Source organism: Colletotrichum destructivum, chromosome 2 (genome assembly GCF_034447905.1).
Source record: "Colletotrichum destructivum chromosome 2, complete sequence".
NCBI classification, from domain to species: Eukaryota; Fungi; Ascomycota; class Sordariomycetes; order Glomerellales; family Glomerellaceae; genus Colletotrichum; species Colletotrichum destructivum.
In genome coordinates this window covers 4,628,788-4,650,211 of record NC_085897.1, presented here as the reverse complement: position 1 = coordinate 4,650,211, position 21,424 = coordinate 4,628,788, and the positions used below count along the sequence as shown (strand labels likewise).

The 21,424-nt window shown below is 54.6% G+C and overlaps 6 protein-coding genes across 6 annotated transcripts; 2 read left to right on the top strand and 4 right to left on the bottom strand.

Moving 5' to 3' along the window:
* Positions 1–4: 4 nt before the first annotated feature.
* CDEST_03611 (uncharacterized protein) lies at positions 5–2,606 on the bottom strand. Its single transcript, XM_062919770.1, has 3 exons — positions 1,562–2,606; positions 1,223–1,496; positions 5–1,143 (listed from the first exon to the last, which is right to left on the bottom strand). Exon 1 carries the CDS (start codon positions 2,246–2,248, stop codon positions 2,042–2,044), a length of 207 nt encoding a protein of 68 aa, XP_062775821.1. The 5' UTR covers positions 2,249–2,606; the 3' UTR covers positions 5–1,143; positions 1,223–1,496; positions 1,562–2,041.
* Positions 2,607–5,441: 2,835 nt separating this feature from the next.
* CDEST_03610 (Putative frequency clock protein) lies at positions 5,442–10,206 on the top strand. The gene is made up of 3 exons (XM_062919769.1): positions 5,442–6,492; positions 6,710–7,173; positions 7,229–10,206. The coding sequence occupies exons 2-3, from the start codon at positions 6,876–6,878 to the stop codon at positions 9,841–9,843; spliced, it is 2,913 nt and encodes a 970-aa protein (XP_062775820.1). The 5' UTR covers positions 5,442–6,492; positions 6,710–6,875; the 3' UTR covers positions 9,844–10,206.
* Positions 10,207–13,081: 2,875 nt separating this feature from the next.
* Positions 13,082–15,407, bottom strand: CDEST_03609 (Putative phosphoglycerate mutase, 2,3-bisphosphoglycerate-independent, BPG-independent PGAM). Its single transcript, XM_062919768.1, has 4 exons — positions 15,206–15,407; positions 14,579–14,931; positions 14,127–14,508; positions 13,082–14,064 (listed from the first exon to the last, which is right to left on the bottom strand). The coding sequence occupies exons 1-4, from the start codon at positions 15,234–15,236 to the stop codon at positions 13,256–13,258; spliced, it is 1,575 nt and encodes a 524-aa protein (XP_062775819.1). The 5' UTR covers positions 15,237–15,407; the 3' UTR covers positions 13,082–13,255.
* A 336-nt stretch (positions 15,408–15,743) lies between these two features.
* CDEST_03608 (Putative mediator of RNA polymerase II transcription subunit 9) lies at positions 15,744–16,506 on the top strand. The gene has a single exon (XM_062919767.1). It carries the CDS (start codon positions 16,062–16,064, stop codon positions 16,503–16,505), a length of 444 nt encoding a protein of 147 aa, XP_062775818.1. The 5' UTR covers positions 15,744–16,061; the 3' UTR covers position 16,506.
* CDEST_03607 (Putative cyclase-associated protein CAP/septum formation inhibitor MinC) lies at positions 16,176–18,448 on the bottom strand. The gene is made up of 4 exons (XM_062919766.1): positions 18,076–18,448; positions 17,832–17,992; positions 17,075–17,758; positions 16,176–17,020 (listed from the first exon to the last, which is right to left on the bottom strand). The coding sequence occupies exons 1-4, from the start codon at positions 18,185–18,187 to the stop codon at positions 16,820–16,822; spliced, it is 1,158 nt and encodes a 385-aa protein (XP_062775817.1). The 5' UTR covers positions 18,188–18,448; the 3' UTR covers positions 16,176–16,819.
* A 506-nt stretch (positions 18,449–18,954) lies between these two features.
* On the bottom strand, positions 18,955–20,996 carry CDEST_03606 (uncharacterized protein). Its single transcript, XM_062919765.1, has one exon. The coding sequence runs from the start codon at positions 20,779–20,781 to the stop codon at positions 20,023–20,025; it is 759 nt and encodes a 252-aa protein (XP_062775816.1). The 5' UTR covers positions 20,782–20,996; the 3' UTR covers positions 18,955–20,022.
* Between the last annotated feature and the right edge of the window lie 428 nt (positions 20,997–21,424).

The window sequence follows — 21,424 nt, the reverse complement described above, 5'->3', positions numbered from 1 at the left end:
AGCAGCCGGGATATCACTGTGACGATAACATCAACGGTGGTCCGGGTTGTGTCGTGGGACATCGACGAAGTGTTAAGGAAGTTAAAGATATGCCAGGCTTATACTGGGAAACAAGTTTGATATTTTGGACTGGTTGCGTGTCTGTGACCAGAAGTTGACGCGGAGTTTCGTCAGGTGTAAATTCTAGCCAAAACTGTTCTGTTCTGGAGTGGTGCAAAGAGTGGCTTGGTGCGGTACGGTGAAAAGCTTGTAGCAAGAGAGGCATAGCACGCGGCGTGTTTTCCACAGCTGAAGGAACAGCAGAGCTCGGCTGTATTATAGACATTGTACATTTCGCATTGTTCACGGAGACGTACTCCATACTTTAAACTCAGGATTGAGTATGGACAAAAGGGTAGGAGGGCGACAGTCTGGTCAACTATGTCCAATGTAGGGGGACGCAGGACAACATACGCCACAAGTTTACACTATTAAAACACCTACACAATCTGTAGCAGAGCATGTAGCCAGTGATCAATGTGCAAGTCTGCCATTGGTACAATCAATATGATATAACAATAATATTGGAGTGTCTTGAGTCTTTGTTGCAGCAACAGAATTATCGTACTGTTATACATAGACGTCAAACATAGAGAGAGAAATGGAAACAGGCGACGCTTTGACTAGGTACGCCTATTTCTCGCTGCTATTTGTTATTTTGGTATTGTCGTTTGCGTGGATGCGAAAACTATTCCACCCTCTCAGGGTTCAAGTTGAAAATGGCCCGCCACAAGCGATGGGTGGGCCGTGGGCGTGAAGCCGTCAGATGCTCGGTGAGTCCTCTCCGTTGGCAGAATACTTTAGCCTTATCCTTGGCGTATAATCCTACGCCAGTCGCTTCTTGTTTATGCCAAGGTGTTCATTCTCAGTAGCAAGAAACCCATCGAAGTGTGCCGTTGCCGAAGTAAGTTTATGGCCCTCCAGGGTCTCATGGAAAAAGGACTCACCCGATATCTCGGGTTCTGGTCAACCTCTACTCATCAGGAGAGGTCCCTGCCCAGGCAGCCCCACCTCATAGTTGGTTATTTCCCCCACAAGAACATCGTGGCAAATTCCTCAACACTAGAATGCCCTTCTTATTGCCGACTCACTAGAAATCGTCAACTCCAAGCAGATTAGCCGGGTACAGAAGAGCACAGGTATCGTAGACAGCTCGTTCGAGTACGTCGGATCCGCGGCTTACGATTTGTTATATCTGCGTCTACCAGACGTCGCCGCCACCAACTGCGGTCCCACTCAGCCGGAGACCAAGCTCCGACGTAGTCCCCATTCCTTGGTCGGGTTTGTGGCTTTTACATACACCCCTGTCGCACGCGGGGTGGAAAGAGACCCCTTTCACCTTGTCGTCGATCAGGGTCGCGGTGGCCCAAAAATGCCACGCGCTATTCGGATGAAACCTGGGAAACGGATAATGAGGGGGACGGATAATGAGGGGGAGAGATTAGCAAGCTTCTTGCCTAAGAGATCTCGCTGTCAGCAAGCATGCCGCCCTCGTCTTGCAGCGGTACAAGTGGGTTGTTACCCTTGAGTATCCCCCTACCTGTACAACCAACACTCGTTGGGACAGGGGCACAGCTTCTTTCGGGCGCGCGGATCGTCGTCTTCCCGCCGCCTGCCCGGTGGTGTGCCGTGTCGGCGTGACCGATTCTCTGCTTCAACCGGCCAACAAGATAAGCCATTGCCGACGTAAGTCAGAACCTAGAACAAGCTTGTGAAGGAGAAAACGAGGCTTCGCGACGTCAGCAGAAGCGGGCAAGAAAGCCGACACGCAGGTTGCTGCGCGTTACCGTTACGATGGTAAGGGACACGACGATAGCCGACAGACTTTAAAGGCGCATGTTCTGAGATCAGGCCCTTCGCTTGTCGAGCCATGTCCTGTATTGTACTCAGGGGACTCGGGAAGTTTTGGTCCTGGCAGTATTACTATGCCCTTGTTCCCGAATCGGCACACCACCCCTTCCCCCACCTGCTGGTTGAGATAGGGTTGATACACGTGTGGCCTTCAGATCAAAATCTTCTGACCCTTGGAACTGCTACTGTAGACGACGACTGAGCGGGGGGTTCCGCGATCGGAACACTTGAGCGATCTGTACGGAAAAGGGGCCGAAGCCACAAGGCAATTTGCTATTGAGGAAAACAAGTTATGAGTTAGAGCTAGTTTACTGCAGAATGGCAGTGTACTTCCGGTAAAGACTAGAGATTGGGCCATATCCCTGTGGGTCTTCGAGATCGAAGCCTGGAACAAGAAATGACAGCTGACAACTCACCAACCCGACGAACGCCCAAGCATGTTGAAAGGTCCAGACAAAGCTGTCTGTGTTGCATATTTGTAGGTAGCCCCGAGACTCATCGATGCTGGGAGTCGAAACACGGCGGCGTACGTCGTGAAGATACACTCCCCTCCATGTTGTAGGCACGATGCCCCACATGGTGCATGGTGATTGCAATTGTTGTGTGTTGAAGGTATCGCATGGCTTTGAGATGCGAAAACACAACCTCGACAATGGGAATCTTCTGTATCGCACAGGATAGGGATCGTCGAGGAGGCCACGGCCCTGCAGGAAGGGTCCTTCCTGAGTGCTCCCGATCGACGCTAGTAATGTGGCTCGTAGAGATCGAGAGGCGAACCTTATTTGCAAAAGGGCGATGAGAGTAGCTGATTGGCTGTAACTCGCTCAGCGGTGTCCTTCCACGCCGAGAGACGCAGCCACATGCCGCCTGGGCCCAAGCGATTCTCTCCGCGCGGCGGGCCGTTCAATTCAATCCGTGTTGTTGCTACGGCATCGTCCGACTTGGCCGACGGCTGGCCTGCCCGGAGACCCCGGCCCCTTATCGACAAATTCCCGAACGACGCGCCGCTCTGATGCCGAGCCTTGATGGAAGAAAATTTGTAGAGCGCTAGGGTGGCTTCGTCGCAATGCGAGCGTACCGTGTGTTTCTTTACAAGCCGCGGGCGGCGGCGGATATAGTTGAAAGTCCTAATGGCCGCACCCTGACAATAGAGAAGGCGAAGGAACCCGCGGCAGGATCCCAGGCTGGGCTGCAGCTGCGCCTGTTCCTGAATGGCACATGAGGAGCGTGGCGGTATGGCAGCATGGATAGACTGGAATGGACGCCGGAATGGGCAATGATGCTGAAGCGCCCAACTCTGGTCAGGCGAGTTGAAGGCGGGGTGGTGGCAATGATTGCTGGAGGAGCTCCAGATATTTGCTGTGACAACAGGTCGGTCAGCGAGTGTCGGAACCTCGAAGGTGAACGGTCACCAGTCAGACAGTGTCGTGCCCCGGTGCAAGGGTTGGCCTGCCGATCGGGCTGCAATGACGCAGGAGGGGAGGGAAAGAGACGAGTGAATATGAGGATTGTGGGTCCGGAACAGGCTCCGTAGCGTATGATTGGCAAGGAGAGGCGCCGCGAGCCTGGCTTGACGGGAAAATGGAGGTTAAAGGGTTTTTAAGGGTCTAGGGGTGTTCCAAGAAAGGGACAATGCCAACTCAACCTTGACGACAGATTGATGGACCTGGAGTGAGTCCTATTCGGGATTCGCGGACATGATAAGGCGCGTTGGTGCAGCGGCGGGCTGATGCAACTGATGTTGAATTTCATCATGGTCTGAGGTTTTCTCCATCCAACGCCGTATAAGAGCGAGGCAGATACGAACCCAGAGAGTAAGTACATTTGGGGTATCCGGACTGGTACAGGTCCGCGCAAATAGCACAGGGGAGAAGCGGGTTTTGTTGCCTCAAGGCGCCGTAACTGGATCGGCGATGAGGAGGCCGGCAAGATGGGGAAAACTGGCACTATGATTGTGAATTGATATTGGCTTGGGTAAATGGGAGAAACGGTCAGCTAAAATGGGGGTAGGTGGGCGTGGTCGGCCGGGTGGGCGAGACCGCACGTCGTTCGATGACACGGCAAAACCGAGATCGCGGCTCACAAGACTGCGGGCTCGCCCTCGACATGACTGGCCGTTTCGCGGCCCGTGTGGTGCTCGGCGATTGGCTGCTAGCCTGTTGCTGCATGGGCCCCCAACACGGGATACACTCCGTTGACGAATAGAGGTCGACGCTTGCAATATTTCTTTGCTCTTCTTCGGACGGTGAGCAAGCACCGTGTGTAGAATGCCGTTGCCGCCGTCTTCCAGACATGGGGGCTCGTATACAGTACACGGCGTAGGCTGTATCTCTACGACGAGAGCAGACGGGCAGACGGGCAGACGTCGAACTCAAGGTGTGAAAATCGGTTCGTTCGATGTCTATCCCTGTCCACCTTTGACCTTTTGCTTTGGATCGCAGTCGAGTCTAACAAAGATCGCGCGGGTTGCATGCGCCTAGAGGGACTATGGGTTGGCCAAGGGGAGGGGGTTTCGACGGAACGGTTACGTTGAGATTGGCGTGACGTAAGCAAACGTCACGCCTGCCTGAGCTCGGGATTATCTTTCTGTCAGCAGCGTATGAGTGGTCGGCCGCGTTGGCCATCACCGATCGGCATGTCACCCCCGTAGCTCGGAAACGAATGAATCTCGAAGAGGAAGATGAATAACGATACCTCGCTGGCAGTACATCTGCGTAACGAACAAGCTTCAATGGCGATGATGCAAAATAAAATAATAAAATAAAATAAGATAATGATCCAATTCGGCGGATATGCCAGAGTGATGGTTATCTGTCTTCAAATATGCTTTTGACGATTCCTCGAGATGTTCGTGTGCAGGACGACACCATCGCGATCGCGAGGGAGTAGGAGAGGGGGGAGGGTTCCAATAGCGACGAGGGCCACACTCCACACTCTTTCTGCAGCGCGATGCCAGCTGCGCACACGCTACAGGGCTCCGTGGTTGCTTTGGAACAGCATGCAATCAAGATCGCACATCTCTCTTCATCGATGCTTTTCTTTTCTTTTGATTCCGTGGTCGGCTGCCGTTGTCCATACCATGGTGCACGTGACGCAACTGCAATTTGCTACAGACGGCAGAGGATGGTAGAGGAGAGGAGATTGAAATCTGCCGGGCCCTCGGATCCAAAGGATAGGTAAGATGAGGGTTCCCTGGGCCTAGGTGCGTCCATCTGGCTCGTTCCTTCCCTGCAGAGCTGGCTAGTGAGATGAGCCACGCCCGGAACATTCTAAAAACACTCCCCTTGTGACCAGACACGGCGGATGGGAAGAACGCACACCCATTTCTACCGACGCAACAAAAGTGGCCACACATGTACTTGCACTAGCAGACCAGTCACCCCACTTGCCCTCTTCGATTGACTCTCGATCCCGAGAACCCTGCCAGGACCTGGAGATCAGACCAAGCAGCTTTCGAGCTGGTGTGGGGCCGCTCCTGCCACCTGTGCGCATAGGGAGCTGGCCAGACCTCACGAAACGTTTCGCAACCCAGAACTTCACGTCCCGTCCCAGCCCTTTTGCCCTGTTGCCCACCCCGTCAGACGCCAGAACGGATTCTACCATTCTCGATTCCGAGGGCTTGAGGCCCGTCCACCGTGGGTGTTATGGTGCTCTCGGCCATCCACCCTCCCGTCACTCTCCTACGGGATGGATGGTGGACCCTCATCGCTACGAATTCAGGGCTTTTACTTTCACGGTCTCCCTCGTGCAACATGAGTCTTTGACCCAACAGACCTACTTAGATCGACCCCCATATTGGATTGATCAATTTTGTTCCAAGCCAAAGAGGGAGTGGAGACTCTTTCCCATTTCATCCCGTCCACCAAACCTGTCCCTCCTGGCTTCCTTCCAACACTTTTCGCCTCCTCAAGTCGATATTTCAGAACAAGACGACGGCAACGAGTTCGCCAATTACGCTCTGCGCGTTTCCCACTCGACATATCGAAATTCGCTCTGTCGGAACGTTACCCACACATAATATCGCCCAAAGAATCCCCATCACTCCGCCCGAAACCCAACCGACCTCTCAAGCCCGGTCGTCACCAGATTGTCGCCTCTCCCGCTTCTACCGGGCCTATTGGGCCCTCGTCCACTTTGAGAGCACGTCCATCGTCTCGTTTGACTACCACCGACTGGGGTTCTTGTTGCCTGCTGTTCGACCCGGTACTGCTTAACCAGACGATTTTGCTCTCTTTCATTTGACCTCCGCTCACACTCTGACGGCTTTGTCGAAGTTCTTCTTACTGAACCCCCCGCCGCCACAAAACGTCCTAGCAGCAATCCATACCTTTCTACGCAGCGAGACGAATACAACGATTTCCATATTGCCCAGGACTGGACCTGCCGCGGACACCGTTTCCTACGTCACGCTCATCTTGCTCAAGTCGCGACACGACTCGGAAGTCGCCTTCGCGTTGATTCGCATTGTTGTCAATCAACGACAAAACCATCCCCCGGCCGCTCGAAACGCCACTGTGCCGAGCATACAGCTTCATCTTCACCACCTGAACCTTGCACCCTAATTCTGTGCCGCTACTTCGGTTATTGTAAGTGCTACCTATTGTAAGTGTGACCCTCTCACAGTGCCAGTTTGTTATGGAGGCTGCCGTCATACCTTCTCACTCATCGATCGATCGATCGATGCTTCAGCCAATCACAATCAATTTCCACAATTGGCCTTACAATCTTCACTTGGACTATATTCAACGTCCCCAATTTGGGTTCAATCTTGGATTGTAATGAACTGCTCCTCCAACACTAACACGTCCATCTTGCACAGCTACATCTCCATCTACTTGAAGGTAGAAAACAACAATACGACGGCGAACTATACGAGATCCAGACCTCCACCAACTCCATGGCGCGCTCCTCGTTGCTCGCATAGCAACTCTAGTACCGATTCCAACCCTCTTGGTTTGGGCAGACAACGTCTTGATGCCGCCATTATGTCCGACGCCCAGCACATATCGCATGGTACGCAGCCGCCGACGTCGCCGAAAGGCCACCCGTTACCGCGTCGGTCGTCTCCCGAGCAATCGATAACCCTACGCAACCATCGTTTAGCTCAAGAGGCGAGCACAAGGGCCGCATCTATGCGTGCTGCCCCAGAAATTAGTTCGGGGTCGTCACCATCGCGCAGGCAGTCGTCCGGTGAGAGCCACAACACTGGACCCAGTGACCCCAAGAAATGGTTCGATCAGAACAACGAGAACCCTACTGCCTCGTATTCTCACGGAATGGATGGTGAGGCAGTGTGAACTCGCATTTCTTTGTGCGCATATGCTAATCATGTTCTCAGTTGACACCCCCTTCTTTCAAAAAATGAGCGAGTCTTCAAACGAAGATAACCCGCAACAGACTAGTTACCCTACACACCTGGTGCCTCCCATGCCCGGCAACTTCAAGCCGAGTGCAACGCACAGCAGCAGTGCCGATGATTATCGGAGTGTCATCGATGATCTGACCATCGAGATTAAGAGGCTCAAGGATGAACTGAAGCGATACAAGCAAAAGGGACCCGAGATGATGAAGCGAGACAAGTTATTTGAGATCAAGGTCCATGGTCTCCCGAAACGAAAAAAGAGAGAGTTGGAGAGCACCCTTCGCGACTTTGCGTCCGGATTGGAGAGTAAATCTCCTAGTGCTGAAACTTCGTCTGCGAGGCAGAAGTCTCGGCACATGGCCCGATTAGAATCCGGGTCCGGATCCGCTTCCAAGCATGCATCCTCATCATCAGGGTCTCACTCGAGGCCTGTCGATTCTGCTTACGCATCCATGTCGATTGGCGCCAACTCTTCAGGAACTTCTCTTGCACGGCCGTCGATCAGTTCAAGAGCCAAATCATCGGATCAGAAAGTGGAGAACTATCTCAAAGATATTCCTGAGGGTCTGTATCCACGCCACATGGTTCTGACGGAAAAAGACAAGAAAAAGCTGATCGTTCGTCGGCTGGAACAAATTTTCACGGGTAGAATTGGCGGTCGGAACTTGACTCAGAACCAGCCCAAATCTTCTGCGAACATTGCTTCCTATGCCCCTATCATGGTGGAGCCAGCTACCGGACATACAACCACGAACCACGGACCATCCAACGTGCCAATGGGCTTTCACGAGCCCTCCCGGGAAGCACGTATCCTGACATCCGAAGAAACCAAGGAATTGGCAAAAGACTATGGTTCCACGTCTCACTCGAACGAAGACCAACCCGACTCTGGAGGCAATTCGTTGGTCAACGAGACATCACCTCTGGACCCGACAGTCCCCGACCAACGCCCCACTCGACCTCTCGATCTTGATCCGGACCGGAAACAAAATCCATCCGCGAACATGGACTACATCCGTCATCTCGGCCTGGCCCCGCCCCATTTGACGGGTCTCGCGACATATGAGGATGTATCTCCGGACGCTGATGGCTGGGTTTATTTAAACCTGCTCTGCAACATGGCCCAGCTGCATATGCTCAACGTCGCGCCCGACTACATTCGCAGCGCCGTTTCCGAGAGGAGCACGAAGTTTCAGCTATCGCCTGACGGTCGCAAAATTCGATGGCGGGGAGGAACCGAAGGGACGAAGTTCAGTAGCGACAGCTCAGGGGACACCTCTCAGACCAGCCCTTCGGAAGGGTCCGATCCGGACGCAGAGACCGGGCACACGAACAAGCGCAAACGCCGACATGCATCCAAGAGCGGATTGTCCTCCGCAGGCCAGAACCCATCGGACCACCTGGGATTGGGATTGAAAGTTTCGTCCGCTGACAGTTTCCACTACCAACCGCTCTTTGTGCACCATTCGTCCTCAGGCGAGCAAACTTCCCAAGATGATACGAGCTCTTCATTCGGTGCCGGCGATGACAGTAACAGAGGAGAGTCGCGATGGGGAAATAGTGGGTCAGGATCGGCTCGGCGGAAGAGGCGCCGCCTTGATGGTGCCATCATCTACTACAGTGGTGCCCCCTTCTGCATGGATCTATCTGGTGACCCTGGAGACACGTCTCCGTCATACTTGAATTCTACAGGTCAGGATGAACAGACGTCTAGCGCAGACTCTTCGAGGCCAGCACCGTGCCGCACGGAATCCGGATCAGCGCTCCCCTACCGGCCCTTGACCGACGGCGAAAATGCTCCAAGCGTGGCAGTTGCAACGGAAGCAGGTTCTGTTGACAATGCGATGGACATTGAGGCCGATTTTCCGTGGTCCAACGTTTCTCAAGACGTTGCTGGTACCAAGTTGGATGCATGCGGGCTGGGCGGAGTCATTCCAGACGATCATTTCATGGTTGTTGCCACTACAAAGAGACCCAAGACCGATATGCTACCGCCAGTCTCGTCCAAGGTCGATCCCAAAAACGTCACTAGGATCGTCAACAGGATCACATCTCCGTTAGGATCTTCGTCGCAGGCCGAGCTTCGCAACACCGAATCCAAAAGGCGTTCACCCATCAGTATCGAGTACACGTCCAGAGCTATCAGAAAGCTGAACCCTACACCTTTGCCTCCCCCAGGCATGTATTTCTCGTTCGACAGCGATACTTCCGAGACTTCAGACGAATATGACTCGGAGTTTGACGCCCTACCCAGAGCACCGGGTGGGAGTCGGCCTTACCCGACCACATTTGAGAGCCAATACCCTGACAATGTCGAGATGTCCAGTGACGATGAGGAGGATGTTGAGCCGGATGATGGAGACGAACCGCTGGGTAGATTAAGCGAGGAGAGCAGCGATGAAGTTACGATTCCTATCCTCCCTCACGAGATTCGGCGCGCCAGTAGCAGCAGCGCTGTCGCCGCCGCCGGAACGGTTAGAGGTCGCAGCAAGAGTTTGAGTGCCGAGCTCCCTGCCGCTTCGGGCAGTTCGGTCGCTACCGCTGGTGGTGCCGAGAGCGGCTATAGCAGTGGCTGTGAGGAGAGTGGTTGAGTTTGAAGAGATGGATGCGAAAAGGAGATAATGTGGACAGCGATTGGATTTCGAAGCAGTTTTTTGTTGGCCAGGGCACAATGTGCATTGCAAGGCGCTCGGCTTTTTTTCATCATCAGGGATGAATTTGCACAAGAGATATCCCCAAGGTTGGACCACACCAGTGTTTTGCTGTCAGGCTGCGAGCTTCGTAACGGGAAATAGGGTATTTTTGTCTCACTTTTCACAGTGGGATCTTAAAGAAGTGTCGAGAAAAGAACACAAAAGTTATCAAGGGCGAAGGGTCGTAGATATCTACTACGAGGCGTTTTAGTTAGCGAGGCATTTTGGAAGCGATCAATGATACCCATTTCCTCAGTACAATGTCTTGACCCATCATGCGTCCAGTGACCGGTCTGACCAGATAGGGCCAAGAGAGGGCTCCCAGCAGTCGTAGATCTGTTGAATGAATGCATGGGTGTCCTGAATATTCTTTGAACAAGTTCTGGCAGAAAATGGTAGCGTTACCACGGTTTAGAAACAGAGGTGTGAAGCTGGCCTAGTAGGGATGTATGAACTGAAACTTGATGTGTATTGCGGATTCGTGTTGGCTTTTTGCTCTGGTTTGTGTTGGCCAGTATTGGCTGTCCCACTGATAGCCAGGCAAGATGTCTAGTTAGGCAGATAGTGAGTTGAGTGTAGAGTAGCACGTAGGCAGTGACGCTGCAACAGTGGCTCTCAATTTCAACGCCATTAGGGAAACTGTAACAAGACTTTATCATAGGGCAGCGTCCATCTTATCAATGCCGCGGATGTTAGATGTTGCTATGGAAACACTGCGAATGTTGGCCATATCGGCGCCCGGTGGGGCCGACGACGGTCCGGTGTCTAACCGTCCGTCGGTGAGAAGTGGAGCACGGCCTTAGCCCCGTTGCACTCTTGCTGACGTCCTTTCATCATGTCCTGACTCAAGAGACGATCTGCTCTTAAACGTTGTCGGCCTGCCGATGGTTTTTTGAGAACAAATAGTACCATACTGGAATTCCTGCTAGTTCTGGTGTTGTTTTTTCCGGGGTGGCTTTTTTTTCGCGTTCTGTGCTGCTGCCGTTTCGTGATTGCTTTGTCTACCACTCAAGAGGCCTACAGTACCAGCCATCATTCGCCCAAAGTTTAGAGGGCTCTACTATTTCATTTACAATACCCTATGAGAGGTTCTACTAATTTATTGATGCACCTGTGTAGCTCTCGTAATACTATGTTGCCGCGTCTCTGGTTTATACCAAAGCTCTGTGTCGCAGGCCCAGGCAGGCTATGAAGGAACCCTAACAGCTCCATCTCCTTGCATGTGCCGTTTTATCCTTACACGGACACGGTGTCTAGTTAAGCATTGTTGTGAGTATCAATAGGGACGGGCTCGTAGTCGTTGGGTAGGCGCCCGTCCAGGCCCTTCTTTATGCCGATTGTTCTAGTATGTGGTCAGCGAGCATAATAGACGAATATACGGGAATACCAACAGACTTGAATTCCATGCAAGCATATGGGGGTACAGGGAGATGACTTCCCCGAGTGGATATAGCAACTATCTGTCCTTCCAGCCGGGAATTGTGTCCTTTTCGACGGCAGTTACAACCGCGTCGCTTCAACGACGCGAGATGGTGAAGAGAATATACCAGGGTTTAGGCAAGGATAATAGGGATTCACTGAGGCGAAATGGACGTGGAAGGTTATGTCTCGTAAGGAAGTCTGATATGCTCCTTTCAACTTGAACATTGACACTTGAAATGAGTCGAAATGAAGAAAAACACACCACTAGTTGTGTAGCACGCGTGAATTTCCCACCTCAGCTTGACTAATGCACCGGACTCCCTATGATGGAAATCGCGGCGGTGCAAACGAAAAGACTGGGTTTGCAAACAATGATAGAATTCTATTGTCTGAAACCAAAGAGTGCCTGCGGAACCCCTGATAATCATTTCCCGCTGAAGTCATGCCACCTGCCAATGTCTCTTTGACGATGGTTACTTGCAGCTCCAATGCTATGATAGCTCGTGGGCGTTAGGCTCTCTACATGAGTTGGCTGTTACCCGTGTATCATGAACACACTGCCTCGTAGAAGTTGAAGGACGGTCGGCGAGGGGTCTTGTCGTTCGCTCGAATGGGATAGAAAAAGACAACGCAGTACATGGTAACCCCATCGACACCGGCTTGGAAGGCCTGACAGGAATCCGAGCACTCACTCTCGGTCGTAATCCGACAGCTGCTGGTTCGTCATAGCCATAACAACACCCTTTAGATGTACCAGCACCGAAGGAGAAACACCCTCAGTTCGTTTGGCTTCATGTCTCAGCCAGCAACCCAACATCGCGAAAAATGCTTCTGCTTCTGCAATAACTATATACACAATGGTTGTTGGCTCTCTGAGGAAGTTACAGCTGATCAGTCGCCACCGCCCCCCGCCCCGCAACACCACTTCCTTGGACTTTGACCTACTCTGTACCTACGAAGCCATTACTGTTCCACGAGCTGGTTTCGCGCTCTATTCGCAGGGTTGTGCGCCACGTGCATCTCATGGTTTATTCAGCTCTGTGGACCCATTGGTCCTTCGCTCGGGGTACGTGTTGATCAACCCGATATGACCCTTCGACCCTCTATCCCCCCCTTCGGATGATGATCCACCTTTTACCGATAGGGGTAAACACAGGATCGCCAGCGCCGGGTTAGAACCGGTCCCACCTAGCGCCGATGAAGCCAACTCCCGTCCGCTTGCAACGGTGGAATTGGATATTGCTGCTGGCTGCACTGGGTTTTCGTTCACGATTGGTATAAAGAATCAAGGCAAAGGCGGCCGTGGCGAGGATTAAACTGAAACCCGTATCGCCACGCGGGAAGTGAACCTGATAAGAGCAAGTCGAGCACACCCCCCCCGTTGAATTAATATAACGGTTTCACAGCTGTGACCAAGCATAGGGGGCGGGAGGCGATAGATCAAGTCCGTCGAACTAGACGAGGAGCCGGTAGGACAGCAACTTCTGTTGATGACAGTCTTGGCAATGGGCTTCTCAAAGCGAGCCCATCAATACATGCACCGAGGAATATCCTCACGGTTGTCTTGAGCGAATCCATGGACAGTGGACATGTCGTCCAGTCGTGCCCCTCCCATGCAATGCCGGTTTAGGCCAGCAAAAGCGGGTTACGCCCTTCGTGGCGAATAAATTTCCAATCGAAGGGTAGTCACGATGTACTATGACAGCGTAGTGTCATCAAAGCGTGTTCTCATTTTCTATAGGTTGTCTATTATCATCATAAACCCTTTTACCGCATCTCGCCACACGCTCTCAGCTTTTCCCTATACCCGCTGCCCAAAGACACTCACTCACAACTCCGCAACCACGCCTATACCCACACCTACACTCAAACGAAAAAACACTCAGACTCATGCCTTGGTCAACAAGTTGCTGCCGGTCATCTCCTCAGGCTGGGGCAGGCCCATGGCGGCGAGGACGGTAGGGGCGACGTCGCCGAGGACGCCGCCGTCCTTCTTCAGGCTCCAGCCCTTGGGGGCGTTGGCCATGATGAAAGGCACCTTGTTGGTGGTGTGGGAGGTCTTGGGCTTGCCGTCGGGGAACTTCATCTCCTCGGCGTTGCCGTGGTCGGCGGTGATGAAGAGGACGTAGCCCTGCTCCTTGCAGGCGTCGTAGATCTTGCCGATGGCCTTGTCGGTAGCCTCAACACCGACAATGGCGGCCTCGTAGACGCCCGTGTGGCCAACCATGTCGGGGGGCGCAAAGTTGTTCATGACGAAGGGGAACTTTTGCTCGGCTAGGCGCTTGGCGACCTGGTCGGCGACGCCATCGGCCGACATCTCGGGGGCCTTGTCGTAGGTGGCGACGGACTTGTTGGAGGGGACGAGATCCTGCTTCTCGTCACGGGTCTCCAGGGCAAAGACCTTCTCGACACCGCCGTTGAAGAAGAAAGTGACGTGGGCGTACTTCTCCGTCTCGGCGATGTGGACCTGCTCGACGCCCTGCTTGCCGAGCCACTCGGCCAGGACGTTGCCCATGTGCTGGGGCTTGAAGGCGATCTCGAAGGGGTAGTCGACCTTGTACTGGGTCATGGTGACGAGGTTCTTGATCTTGGGGTAGTTGAAGTCGGGGAGGACGGAGCGGTCGACGTCGCCGAGGAGCTGAGTGATCTGGCGGACGCGGTCGGAGCGGTAGTTGAAGAAGAAGACGGTGTCGTCGTCTGCGCCAATGTCAGCAAAGCGCACACACAAACGTCCAGGGAGAAAACAGGGAGAGACATACCCTTGATTCGGCCCTCGTCACCGCCGACGATGATAGGGCTCAGGAACTCGTCCTTGTCCTTGTCGCCGCCGCGGGCGTAGCGCTCGCGAACAGTCTTGACGGGGTCGGTGCTCTCCTCGCCCTTGCCGTTGATCATGCCATCAAGGGCGATCTGGACTCTCTCCCATCTCTTGTCACGATCCATGGCGTAGTAGCGGCCGACGACGGTGGCGATCTCACCGATGCCGATCTCACCGGCGGTCTTGACGAGCTCCTCCATGTAGTCGGCGCCGGACTTGGGGTCGACGTCGCGACCATCGCCGAAGAAGTGGATGAAGACCTTGGGCACACCAAACTGCTTGGCAGCCTTGAGGAGGTTGTAGAGGTGGATCTGCTTGGAGTGCTAGAGGTAGGATGTTAGTGTCTGGCATTGCTTTGTGGGAGGGAACCCCCCTGGGTCGGGCTAAACTCACGACACCACCGTGGGAGACGAGACCGCAGAGGTGCAGTCTGCCGTTGCCGTTCTTGGCACCCTCAAAGGTCTTCTTGATAACTTCGTTTTCGGGGAGCTTGCCCTCCTTGATAGTCTGGTCGATGCGGACAACGTCCTGCCAGACGACACGGCCGGCGCCAATGTTCAGGTGGCCGACCTCCGAGTTGCCCATCAGGCCCTCGGGCAGGCCGACGGCGAGGGACGAGGCCTCGAGCTCGCAGTATCCGGTCTTGCTCTGAGCGAAGGCGTCCATGACGGGGGTCTCGGCGTTGGTGATGGCGTCGCCATCCTTGGGAGAGTCGGCTCCGGGAACACCCCAGCCGTCAATCACGACTGTAGGAGCGCAAGATCCACAAGATTAGCCAGCCGACCTGGAGATAGAGGATGATGTAGGCAAGGGTGAGGATGTAGTCTGGTTGGGGTTCGGGATTCCGTTGCTCAGGCGAAGGAACGGCCCCTCCCCCGGGCGTGTCCTGGCTCTGTTGACCGGCATCGACGGGGGCGCCGCCAGCGCCAGCGCCAACATCAACACTAACACCAACACCACTACCACCGCGGGGCTTCGACGAGGGGCTCGGAGGGTCTGGAGGGAGATCTTTGGACGTACTCAGGCAGGCCTTCTGGTCGGTCTTGGCCATAGTGGAATAGGTATTTCTGTTGCTATTTCTTTACAGAAAGGGGTGAATAGGTAGGAAGGAGGGAGAAAGACAGATTCTAGGGAAATGCGTGATTTTTTCCCCGAGTTTTTCTAGAGGTGGTGGTGAAGGACTCTGCCGGTTGAGGAGATTTGATTGAATCAGCCAATGTACCTGAGCTTCCGGCCTGGGCTGTTTTATCGGTGTCAGTGTTTGGTGGGGGGGAGATGATGGGGGGTTGATGGGCTATGTCATAGTATCGCCGATAATAGAGCCGTGTCATTGCTTGTTGCGCTAACACTGTCTTATGCACTCAAAAGTGGTGTGTTGCACCGTGCATACAATCTTAACACAGTGTGGACTGACCGACCTGCCCCTCTGTTGACTTTCAACAATTTTTAGCTGCCAATGCCTGCCCTGCCAATCGCTGTCGCGCTAAAACGCCCATGAAGCTCTTCTGAACACGCAAATTGTCTCGGCGGAGCTTCCTCCCCTGCGCCCTGCTTTCCAAGTTTCCACCTGATTTGAGCCTGCATCTCCGACAAGCGCACCGCAACGCATCGGACCTGCCCGAACTTCACCTCAATTGACTTTCTTAATTCCTTGTTCGGACGCCTCGTCTCCTCAACCAACAGCAGCACCAACTTCCCGCACGTCCCGCGAGGCTGAAGAACGACCCGAACGACGTCTTTTGGAAGACCACAGACCGTACCTCGTCCTCCACTTATCGCGCAACGCTCTGCTTCCTTTCGTCGAGAAGCTCCCTACCGAGTCTGAAGCTCCCGCGCTCCATCTGCATCCATTTTGAAGCTTCTGCAACCTCCCAAAATGCCGCCTCATCCCCTCGAGCTCCCATCCACCCTTTCGCCCGACGCCCTCGACACCCTCACCGAGCTGACGGGCATCCTCACCCGCCTGCGCGCCGCCATCCAGACCTCGGGCTCCGTCGGCGGCATTACCGGCGCCACCCCGGCCGGCACCGGCGCCGGCGCGACACCCAACCCACTCGGCGGCGCCAGCCCTAACGCCCCTCTGTCTCTCAAGGACGTGCCGGCCCAGACCGATGCGTTGAAGCACAAGCTCCAGCGCGCCCGCACACAGATGCGCCAGCTGCCGGATATGGACCGCTCCATCAGCGAGCAAGAAGAGGAGATCAGCCAGCTTGAGGAGCGCATCAGGATGCAGCGTGAGGTATTGGACCGGCTGAGAGAGCTGGGCGTCCAATTCGGGCACGAGGAGGGCGGCACGGGCGACAAGATGGAGACGGAGTGATGGACAGTGGTGGATGAGGAGCGGCTTTGGTTCAGAATTGCGAGGGAAGAGAGAGAGAGAGAGGATGGGGGGCCGGGGCGAAGTGTGCTTTTCTTTGTGTGCCGGATTACTCTTACATGATACCCAAAATGCGACGACGGCGATGTTCAATTCAAGAAGAATAAAGACGCTGGTTTTTGCTTGGTTTTTGTGCGCTTCATGATGCATTGTTCCTTTTTTGACAAAACCGCCCCGCCTCCCAAACTCCGTACAGACATTCAATCAAAAGGAGACAGCCGTCGTTGATGACACCAGACTTATCTATAAACACCACCTCACTGCTTCTGGACACCCACGGCCTTGAGGATATCTTGCAGGTCCTTGCCGCGCTCCCCCGGCACGACTTTAGTCCAGATCTCTTCCGCCAGCCTCTGCTCCTCGGGCAGCACGCCCCAGTTCGGACTGGGCTCCGACTTGAGCCACTTGAAATCGTCGACCTGATCCCACTGGTTCTTGACTGGGTCCTCCGGAGTGTCCTGCACGATAGTCAGCACCTGCGTAGCGGTATGTCCAGGTTTCCATCTTCTTACAAAACTGGCCGGCAACGGCGCGAAGCGCATGTTCGAGCAGTCCTCGATGATGGGATGGCTCGAGCAGTGCAGGTAGATGTCGACGTTTCTGCACTCGTGGATGCGCACCTGCCGCGCCGAGACGACGATGATGCTGTCCGAGACGCCGGTTATATGCGCCGGCCCAGCGACGTTGCCGGCAACGATCAGGCTCCGCTCGATGTTCTTGAGCGCCAGGTTCGCGAACGAGGTGGTGCCGGACAGCGCCAGAGACATGTCGACGACGCAGCCCTTCAGGTCCGTCAGGCGGCCGGACGAAGTCGCCCTCGACGCTGACGAGGGCAAAATGATGTGCAGACCCTCCTGGCCGAAGATGGCGATGTCCTTGGCGGTGGAAAAGCTGGGCTTGCGCACCTTGGTGGCGCTCGGGCGCGCCATCTCCTCGTTGTAGTTCTTGGAGAAGGACGGCAGGTCGCCAAGGCCGTCGTCGTTCTCGGCCAACAGGTCCGCGGCGACGACGGGCCCGCCGCGGGACGCGGGCAAGGGGTCGGCGAGGGAGCTCCCGACGAGGAGGCGCGGGTCGTTCTTAGGAGCAGCCAGGTCGCTGGTCGCCGCGCTGGCACCCCGCGGCTTGAACTGGAAGCGCGAACGAGGGGCGAGTTTCGTCGTCGTCTCATTCAGCTTGTCTGTGAGAGCTTTGACGGCCTGGGCGAAGGGCAAGGGGGTTAGTTGGAAGACGGCGGTGTTGACGGTCCAAAAGGGAGGCTCATCCGCTCACCTGGGCATAGTTGCGCAAGTCGTACGAGGGAACATAGTCGGAGGCGTCGGCGACCTCGTTGGAGAGGTTCGAAATGCCGGCTAGGACGTGGTCAATGGCATCTTGCCTCTCACCGCCAACCTGAGCCACGGAACCGATGCCGTTGATTTGTTCCTGGAGAACTGTTGCGAGGAAGAAGGAAGGGATTGATTAGTTGTATGATCAATCGAAGGACTCGCGCCTTTTATCCTCATGGGCTACGTACTGGCAACCTCGTCCTGGAAGTGGCGGTAAAACTTTTCTTTGGGGTCCTGCATCTTGGTTACTGGAAATGGTCCTCCTCCTACGGCAAATTGCTGAAGTACTTCAGGCGCCATGTCGGTGACGGTGTGGTATATAAAAGAGGATTGTATGTGTCTTGTATACGAAGTACGTGACGAAATAAGCAACAAAGCTCGGGGCTTGTGTTTCAAAGAGATCAAGAGACGAAAGAGAACAGGCCTACCTGGCGTAGGTAGACAGGCACGTTCGTGTTTTGTGAATGGTGTAAGTAAGGTTGTGGTATCCTGACAAGGGGAAGAAAAGTGGCGCGTCGTTAGGCGGTCCTTTTAAGAAACCAGAAGTCGAGGGAATGCAAAAACCACGCGACTCTCCTTTCTGTTGGTTGCTCGTGACTGACAGACCGACGGGTTGGCCGGTATGGTGCAGTGACGTCGCTACGTAGCGGCGGAGGGGAACCGGGGAGGGGAAGATACAGAGGGAGGTGCTGGACGCTGCAGCAAGCACATGTGTGAGTGTGAGCGGTCGTCCCAAGAAAACCGAGTGATAGTGGGACAGCAGAAAAGTGTAAAAGCAGCTTGGTTTCTGATGTCTGGCGGCGCGAAACCAGAGTGCTGAGTGGGAGTGGGATGATGATCACGGCCCCGCGGTGTTTCTGTTTCTTTGGCGCTGCAGGGTTGGGCAGGGCGGGTCCAGCGTCCAAGGAGACTTGAACCATTCCCGGTCGGAGTATTGGGCCCGTACCGGCACAAATTATGGGGCAATTTCCCCGCCGTTCTCCGCTATTCCCAGCTGAGCCGTGTGGGCCGTCTTGATTGACTCTTCAGCTTCCACCGAACTTGCATCCTCCCCCTTCCTGCTGCCCGATCTTGTCGTCGCGCAAGGGTGGCCGCATGTCGTCACACGACAACGACAACAGCGGCATCAAACCAAACCGGCTCATCGGACCACGTCCACAGAAACTCAAACCCAGTCCGAGTGGGGGTGGCCTTGCTTGCTTGGGCAATCGGTGGACGAAGATGGACGCCTCCCCCGCACCGGGCGTTGTACAGACCCTGGATCGACAGACGGAGATGCAGCAACGAGTCTGAGGGAACCCGGGCCAGGTCTGACGTCGTTTGTATGGAGAACCACCAAGTCCGCCAAGTTGGAAGTCTTACCGACCGCCCGCCCAAACTTGAAGGTCTTGAGGTGAAGCAATTATATTGGAGATTCCGCGCTGGGGACTACGGACACCAACAGCTGCACCCCAAGCTTAACATGACAAACATGGACTTCCAGTGCAAGACCACGTCGACAAGAGACACAAACCCGCCTTGCATCGTTGCACTGTGTCAAGTAGCAATGGCTGTCAACAGGTCAAGTCTCGGAGGCAATTTGCATTGGTTCGCATTGAGCTGTCTACTACGCAAGCCCAGCTCTCCCGCGCTACGTCTGCCATTTAGAGTTCCGGAGTGCATGCGAGCCTGGCTTGACATCGTCATCAACGCTCATGCATCCAAGGTCCCGCCCGCGTCAGACAAGAAGAGGCAGGCTACGCCGTGCACGTACAGACGCAACTTGGGACGCGACGAAGCACGTAGGACCTGCGGAACGAGTGCACAGAGAAAGAACAACACCGATGCGTGGAACCTCTAGAACCTTGCTACATCGTGAACTTTTCCGTTTCATTCTGGTGAGATAAGAGCAACAAGTACATCTCACAGGACTTGGCACACACACAGCCAGCAAATACAAACAGTTTGCGAAGAAGAACCAGCCAGCTTTCAATTCGAATGTACTAAGTTCAAGGGGGTATCCAAATCATTGTCTCAGGAGCAAGCGCTAGAATATAGAAGGTAAACCATGCAGGACAAACAGCATCCGTTAAGCGATCCAGCGCCAGACCACTGGCAAGCGAGAGGAGTCGAGCCTTGTAGTAAGCACCCAGCGCTCACTGCTCATCCTCGCTGTCGGCTTCGGAATCTATCTCCGTCTTCCGCCCCAGCTCGGCCTTGAGATCGTGGAGCTTTCTCTCTGCCTCATCTTGCTGACGTCCCACGTCCGCAATCCACTTCTGCAACTCGGCAATGGACACCTGCGCCTGACATTGCTGCGCCTGGCGCTGCCTCTCTTCGGCCCCGATCTGGCACTGCTGCCTCTGGCACTCGACCTCCATCTTCTGCAGTTGCCACGCGCGCTCTGCGGCTTCTCTATGGCGCTGGCGCCGCTGGCGTCTGTCGTCACCGATGCTGCGCAGCCATTTCAAGGTGTGGTGCTTCCGCTTCTTCTCCTCGGCGGGGGATTGTCTCTCGCGGGGGCCCTCCTGCTTCTTATAGTCGACCCTGGGCGCCCGCGGGCGGTTCAGATCGCGGAGCTGCCTCCAGTTACCCGGCACGAGGTTATTTTCAATGGTGTCGAGCCACTGCTTCTGAAGGGCGCGGTACTCGAGTGACATGTGGCACCGCGTCCCCTCGGGGATGGCGTCGCCTACAAGGATGTCGCCCTCTGGGGTAGTCAGGGCGATGCCGAGGACACCCGAACGAGGTTTTTTGGTGTCCGGGTGATGTGAGAACTTGGCCGCGGCATGAGACAGTGCGTGCGCCGCCCTGGAAGCGCCCTTCTCGACGGCTGCTTGGCATGCCTGACGAGACGTGGACGAGGGGGCCTGGATGCTCATTGTGCAACGTCTCTTGTGGGCATCTACGAGCATGGCTACGGCGGAGAGGACGAGAGTGTTGGTGAGATGAGAGGAGGGTTGTGTTCTTCGTGTTGAGGAGAGTTGTAAGAGAGGATGAAGAAGAATAGTATGCTGTGAGGATAATAAAGCAGGCTTTTTTGGTGGTTTCTCTACGAGCGGTATGCGCAGACAGCGAGAGTGTGAATGTGTAGAAGAATTATGATAAGTGATGAAATAGAAATGAGCATTTCACCAGAAAACCTCTTCTTCTTATACCTTCCGGATATCCCTCAAGGTGACTCCTACGGGAACCGAAAACCAAAAAACCATGGGACGGCCGGGATTTGACCCCGTATGTCACAGGACTGAAATGAGGTTGATTGTTGGCGGAACCATGGTTCAGTTGAGGTTATTTCCATCGTGAACTCTGCTCGCGGTTGTCAATAGGGGGTTTTGGAAAAGAACAAAGTTCATTCCGTCATACGCCACTGAAAGCTACGAAGGACTCCTGAGCACCATTCATCGTTCTATCGTATATTCTTGGTTGAGCTTAGAGTCTTCAATCAACAGTGTAGGTATCAGCTTGGGATTGTCGAAAAAAAGTTGAGACGCTGTGTAGTCGCCTTGGAGCGAACCGTTGGTTGAACGATGCTGTAATTCCCTTAATCGTATCACC